Source organism: Microcebus murinus, chromosome 2, assembly GCF_040939455.1.
Source record: "Microcebus murinus isolate Inina chromosome 2, M.murinus_Inina_mat1.0, whole genome shotgun sequence".
Classification (NCBI taxonomy): Eukaryota; Metazoa; Chordata; class Mammalia; order Primates; family Cheirogaleidae; genus Microcebus; species Microcebus murinus.
Genome location: NC_134105.1, coordinates 90,975,815 through 90,983,220, shown reverse-complemented (window position 1 = coordinate 90,983,220; position 7,406 = coordinate 90,975,815). Strand labels below are relative to the sequence as shown.

The 7,406-nt window shown below is 38.1% G+C and overlaps 1 protein-coding gene across 1 annotated transcript; it reads left to right on the top strand.

The window, feature by feature from the left end:
* Positions 1 to 5,835: 5,835 nt before the first annotated feature.
* On the top strand, positions 5,836 to 6,938 carry LOC105878756 (TIP41-like protein). Its single transcript, XM_012778498.2, has one exon. It carries the CDS (start codon positions 5,956 to 5,958, stop codon positions 6,703 to 6,705), a length of 750 nt encoding a protein of 249 aa, XP_012633952.1. The 5' UTR covers positions 5,836 to 5,955; the 3' UTR covers positions 6,706 to 6,938.
* The last annotated feature ends 468 nt before the right edge of the window (positions 6,939 to 7,406 follow it).

Sequence of the window (7,406 nt, the reverse complement as noted above, 5' to 3'; positions counted from 1 at the left end):
TAGGTTTTGGACTTACTGGAACCTGCTACTCCTTCCTCTTTCTTATTGCTCCCTTTTGGAATGGAAATATCTGTCCTATACCTATACCACCACTGCATTTTGGGAGCATGTAAGTTGTTTGATTTCATAGGCTCCCAGCTGGAAGGAAATTTGCCTCAAAATGCATTTTGCTTTGAGTCTCACCCATATCTGTTTTTCTTTTTTTTTTAGACAGAGTCTCACTTGTTGCCCAGGCTATAGTGAGTGCCGTGGCATCAGCCTAGCTCATAGCAACCTCAAACTCCTGGGCTCAAGTAATCCTTCTGCCTCAGCCTCCCGAGTAGCTAGGACTACAGGCATGTGCCACCATGCCCGGCTAATATATATATATTATATATATATATATATATATATATAATATATATATATTAGTTGGCCAATTAATTTCTTTCTATTTATAATAGAGACGGGGTCTCGCTCTTGCTCAGGCTGGTTTCGAACTCCTGACCTCAAGCAATCTGCCCGCCTCGGCCTCCCAGAGTGCTAGGATTACAGGCGTGAGCCACCGCGCCCGGTCCATATCTGTTTTTCAATGGAACTCCAGGCTTTAGACTCTGACGTAATGCTAGAACAAGTTAAAACTTTTGGGGCTATTGGGATGAAATGAATGTATTTTGCAAGTAAGAAGGGCATGAATTTTGGGGGACCAGAGACCAAATGGCTGAATGTGAGTTTGAATGTGTCCCTTCCAAAATTCATGTTGAAACTTAATGGCCAATGTGACAATATAGACAAGTTGGGCCTTCAGGAGGTAATTAAGTCGTGAGGGTGTAGCCCTCGTAAATGGGATTAGGTGCTCTTGTAAAAGGGCTTGTGGAAGTGAGTTCATCCTTTTTGCCCTGCTAACTTTTGTCATGTGAGGACACACTGTCCTTCCACTCCAGAGGACTTAGTGTTCAAACTACCTGACCCTCTCTAGACAATAAACCTGCCAGCACCTTGATCTTGGACTTTCCAGCCTGCAGAACTGTGAGTCATAAATTTCTGTTCTTTATAAATTACCCAAACTGTAGTTCTTTGTTGTATTTTATTATAGCAGCTCATTAAGACAGTCTTTATGTTTAAATTTGGTTTCTTATAGACAACATATATAGCTGTTTTAACTTCCCAATTTGATAATTCCAACATTTCTGCCATATCTGAGTCCAATCCTGGTGCTTGCTTTGGCCTTTCAAACCGTGTCCTTGCCTTTTAGTATGCCTTGTAATTTTTTCTTGATAGCCAGGCATAATGTACTGGTTAAAAAGAAATGCTGTAAATAGGTCTTTAGTCATGTTGTGGTAAGGTGTGAGGGGCAGAGGAAGCATTCTATAGTTGAGTAGTGCTCACTAACTTCACAAATGCTTCTCAATCCTCCCACCTGTTAGGTGGGACAGGATGGTTAGTGTGGGCTGGAGTTGAGTATTCCTTTCCCTAATATGAAGTCTCCAAAATGGTTGGTGTTGGATATTTTCTTTCCCCCAGTTTGGTTAGGCTCTGGAAAAAAGCCCAAAAGTTTAGGCTTTGGTAAAAAAGTTTCTCTTAAGGGCAGGCCTTAAACATAGAATGGTTTGGTGTATTTAGAAATGGTTACTTTTCCCCTCTCCTTACCAGAAGCACAAGGGGATATTTTTCTGATACTTACTGCGAGAACCTGGTCATGCTCTTAGAGGTAAAACTCATGAAATGTGGGTTCCCTCATAACTAGGTCCCTCTTGGAGTTTTTAATTCTCAGGGTTGACCATACTGAGCCTCCAGAAATTCATTGATTACCGTTCAGGTTTCCCTGCTGTGGTTCCCACTCATTGGTTTCCGCTCTGCTAAATTGTGATTCTCTGTATTCACCTGTCTCTCCAATTTTGTAATATATTTTGAAATCAGGAAGTGTAATGCCTCTATCTTTGTTCTTCTTGCTCAAGAACACTTTGGATATTCTGGTTCTTTTGTGGTTCCATTTGAATTTTAGGATTCTATTTTCTATTTCTGTAAATAATACCATTGGGATTTTAATAGGAATTGTATTAAATCTGTAGATCACTTTGGGTAGTATGGACATTTAAAAATATTAATTCTTCTAATCAGTTGACATGGGATATCTTTCCACTTATCTATGTCTTCTGTAGGTTCCTTCAATGTTTTATAATTTTATTGTGCAATTCTTTAACCTCTGCTTAAGTTTATTACTGTGTATTTTCTTCTTTTTGTTGATATTGTGAATGGGATTGTTTTCTTAATTTTCATTCTGAATAGTTTGCTGTTTGTATATAAACATGTGATTGATTGTTGTATGTTAATGTCATATCCTGCAACTTTACTTAATTCATTTATTAGTTCTAACAGGTTTTTTTGTTGAGAGTTTTTGCATCTATATCCATTAGGGACATTGACCTGTAGTTTTCTCTTCTTGGAGTGTCTCTGTATGGTTTTGATGTCTGCGTAACGTTGGCCTCATAGAATGAGTTCTGAAGTGTTCCCTCTTCTATTTTTTGAAAGAGTTTAAGAAAGATTGGTAATAATTCTTTATAAAAGTTTGGTAGAATTCACCTGTGAAGCCATCTGATCCTGGGCTTTTCTTTTTTGAGAGATTTTTGATTACTGATTCGATCTCTTTATTTGTTATCAATCTTTTCAGGCTATCTATTTCTTATTTTTTATTTTAATTTTTAATTATTATGGGTACATAACAGCTGTATATCTTTATATAGGGTACCTGTGATGTTTTGACACAGGCATACAATGTGAATTAATCAAGTCAGGGTAATTGAGGTATCCATCACCTCAGGGATTTAACATTTCTTTGTGTTAGGAACATTCTATTTTTTTTTTTTTGAGACAGAATTTCACTTTGTTGCCCAGGCTAGAGTGAGTGCCATGGCATCAGCCTAGCTCACAGCAACCTCAAACTCCTGGGCTAAAGCAATCCTCCTGCTTCAGCCTCCCAAATAGCTGGGACTACAGGCATGTGCCACCATGCCCGGCTAATTTTTTCTATGTATATTAGTTAGCCAAATAATTTCTTTCTATTTAGAGTAGAGACAGGGTCTCGCTCTTGTTCAGGCTGGTTTCAAACTCCTGACCTTGAGCAATCTGCCCGCCTCGGCCTCCCAGAGTGCTAGGATTACAGGCGTGAGCCACCGCGCCCAGCCTGTGTTAGGAACATTCTAATTCTACTCTTTTAGTTATTTTAAATTATACACTAACTTACTGTTCACTATAGTCACTTTGTTGTGTTATCAAATATTGTTCATTCTATCTAACTCTATTTTTGCACCCATTAGCCATCCCCACTTTATACCCTTCTCCCCACTACCCTGTCCATCCTCTGGTAACTGTCATTCTATTCTCTATCTCCAGAGACAAGTGATTAATTGTTTTTAATATTTAGCTCCCACATTTGAGTAAGAACATGTGAGATTTGTGTTTCCATGTTTGGACTATTTCACTTAACATAATGTTCTCCAGTTCCATCCATGTTATTTCAAATGGCAGAATTTCATTCTCTTTTATGGCTGTATAATATTCCATTGTATATATGTACCACAATTTCTTTATCCATTCTCCATTAATGGACACTTAGGTTGATTCCAAATCTTGGCTATTGTGAATAGTGCTGCAATAAACATGGGAGTGCAGATATCTTTTCAACATACTGAATTCCTATCCTTTGGATGTATACCCAGTGGTGGAATTGCTGGGTCATACGGCAGTAGTTCTATTTTCAGTTTTTTGAGGAACTGCCATACTGTTTTCCATAGTGGTTGCACTAATTTACATTCCCACCAGTGATGTACAAGGGTCCCCCTTTCTCTACATCCTCTCCAACATTCATTATTTTTTATAAAAGCCATTTCAACTGGGGTGAGATGATATCTATGGTAGTTTTGATTTGCATTTCTCTGATGACTAATGATGTTGAGCATTTTTTTCATATACTGGTTGGCCATTCATATGTCTTCTTTTGAGAAGTGTCTATTCAGGTCCTTTGTCCATTTTCTTAATTAGATTATTTGATATTTTCCTATTGAGTGGTTGGAGCTCCTTATATATTCTAGTCATTAATCCCTTGTCAGACAGGTAATTTGCAAATATTTTCTCCCATTCTATGAGTTGTCTCTTCAGTTTGTTGATTGTTTCCTTTGCTGTGCAGAAGCTTTTTAGCTTGATGTGATCCCATTTGTCTAATTTTGCTTTGGTTGCTTGTGCTTTGGGGGTATTACTCAAGAAGTCCTTGCCCAGATCGATGTCCTGAATCATTTCCTCAATGTTTTCTTTTAGTAGTTTCATGGTTTCAGGTCTTAGATTTAAGTCTTTAATCCATTTTGATTTAATTTTTTGTATATGGCAAGAGATAGGGGTCTAGTTTAATTCTTTTGCATATGAATATCCAAGTTTCCTAGCACCATTTATTGAAAAGACTGTCCTTTCTCCACTGTATGTTCTTGGCACCTTTGTCAAAGACAAGTTCACTATAGATGTGTGGATTTATTTCTGGGTTCTCTATTCTGTTCCATTAGTCTAGTTGTCTGTTTTTATGACACTACCATGCTATTTTGGTTTCTGTAACTCTGTAGTATAATTTGAAGTGAGGTAATTCCTCTAGTTTTGTTCATTTTTCCTCAGGATGGCTCTGCCTATTCTGGGTCTTTTGTGGTTCCATATAAATTTTAGCATATTTTTTTTTATTTCTGTGAAGAATATCATTGGTATTTTGATGGGGATTGCATTGAATCTGTAGATTGCTTTGGGTAGTATGGACATTTTAACAACATTAATTCTTCCAATCCATGAACATGGAATATATTTCCATTTGTTTGTGCCCTCTTCAATTTCTTTCATCAATGTTTTTTAGTTTTCATTATGGAGATCTTTTACTTCTTTGGTTAAGTTTATTTCTAGGTATTTTATTTTATTTGTAGCTATTATAAATGGGATTACTTTCCTGGTTTCCTTTTCAGATTGTTTGCTGTTAGCATATAGAAATGCTACTGACTTTTGTATGTTGATTTTGTATCCTGCAACTTTACTAAATTTGTTTATCTGTTCTAATAATTTTTTGGTGGAGTCTTTAGGTTTCTCTAGATATAAGATCATATTATCTGCAAACAAGGATAATTTGACTTCTTCCTTTCCAATTTGGATGCCCTTTATTTCTTTTTCTTATCTGATTGTTGTAGCTAGAACTTCCAGTACTATTTTGAATAATAGTGGTGAAAGTGGACATTCATTTTCTTACTGATTCAGTTTTGGATTGTTGTATATTTCTAGAAATTTGTCCATCATCCAGTTTGTTGGCATGTAAGTGTTCATAAAACCTTCTATTTCTGCAATATCATTTGCAATATCTTCACTTTCATTTTTTATTTTATTTATGTTAGTCTTCCATCTTTTTTTCTTAGTCTCGCTAAGGATTTGTCAATTTTGTTTTTAAAAGATTCAAAAAATAGGCCGGGCATGGTGGCTCACGCCTGTAATCCTAGCACTCTGGGAGGCCGAGGCGGGCAGATTGCTCAAGGTCAGGAGTTTGAAACTAGCCTGAGCAAGAGCGAGACCCTGTCTCTACTCTAAATAGAAAGAAATTAATTGGCCAACTAATTATATATAGAAAAAATTAGCCGGGCATGGTGGCCCATGCCTGTAGTCCCAGCTACTCGGGAGGCTGAGGCAGGAGGATCGCTTGAGCCCAGGAGTTTGAGGTTGCTGTGAGCTACGCTGACGCCATGGCACTCACTCTAGCCTGGGCAACAGAGTAAAACTCTGTCTCAAAAAACAAACAAACAAACTAGCAAACAAAAAAAGCGAAAAACAGGCGGGGCCGGGCATGGTAATGGCTGGGAAGCCTAGGGGGCTGGGCCGGAGGGAGGCGGAGGAACCGGTGTCCGCTGCGGCTTCCGCTGCTCCAATCCGTGCCGTGTGGCCGCCGTGGGCCTCGCCTCAGCCATGATGATCCACGGCTTCCAGAGCAGCCACCAGGACTTCTCCTTCGGTCCCTGGAAGCTGACGGCATCCAAGACCCACATCATGAAATCAGCGGATGTGGAGAAGTTAGCGGATGAATTGCATATGCCGTCTCTCCCCGAAATGATGTTTGGAGACAATGTTTTAAGAATCCAACATGGCTCTGGCTTTGGGATTGAGTTCAATGCCACAGATGCGTTAAGATGTGTAAACAACTATCAAGGAATGCTTCAAGTAGCCTGTGCCCAAGAATGGCAGGAAAGCAGGACGGAGGGTGAACACTCCAAAGAGGTTATTAAACCATATGATTGGACCTATACAACAGATTATAAGGGAACATTACTTGGAGAATCTCTTAAGTTAAAGGTTGTACCTACAACAGATCATATAGACACAGAGAAATTGAAAGCCAGAGAACAGATTAAGTTCTTTGAAGAAGTTCTTCTGTTTGAGGATGAACTTCATGATCATGGAGTTTCAAGCCTCAGTGTGAAAATTAGAGTAATGCCTTCTAGTTTTTTCCTGCTATTGCAGTTTTTCTTGAGAATTGATGGGGTGCTTATCAGAATGAATGACACAAGACTTTACCATGAGGCTGATAAAACCTACATGTTACGAGAATATACATCACGAGAGAGCAAAATTGCTAGCTTAATGCATGTTCCACCTTCTCTCTTCACAGAACCTAATGAAATATCCCAGTATTTAACCAATAAAGGAAGCAGTTTGTGAGAAGCTAATATTTCCAGAAAAAATTAATCCTAACCCAGAAGACTCACAAGAAAGTACACCTGCAAAATAGAATGTGATACAACATATACTTACTGTGGAACTGACTAGATACCTTGGCTATTTGTAGGGGGGTATTTTTATGAGAATTAATTGCCTTGTTTAATGTGCAGATTTTCTGTAGCCTTAAAGGAAAAAACAATAATAAAAGATTGTCACAGGCAGGTTCCACTTAACTGCTATATGTACTGTCTGTCTTCAAATTCATATTCCAGAAGTTTTGTTTTCTGGAGTTAAATTTGGATTTTTAAATTATGACAGTGGGATCTCAGCAGTGGTAACGTATGTGTGTGCCATGAGTAGTGAGCATGGTCCGCATGGATCATGAAGCACTGTCTTTTAACATGACGAGGTTAATTTAAATCACTGAATCCCAATGCCTTTGACTTTCATAGGAGTTTTAACTTGCCATCCAGGAAATTAGTCTCATAGTTTAGTGATCTTCACCTACAAAAGTTTATAATATAGTTTTTTCCTAATTTTGAATTGGCTTTGAAATTGAAAGACAGTTTTAAACGTAGAACCAGAACCAAAAAAGCCTAGTTTTTTGGAGAACTTAAGCTATTACGTACATGGAAACATATGAACGTGGTTCTCTTTCCTCCATCTTTAGGTGCTTTTTCTTATATGTAGTTCTATTTGTA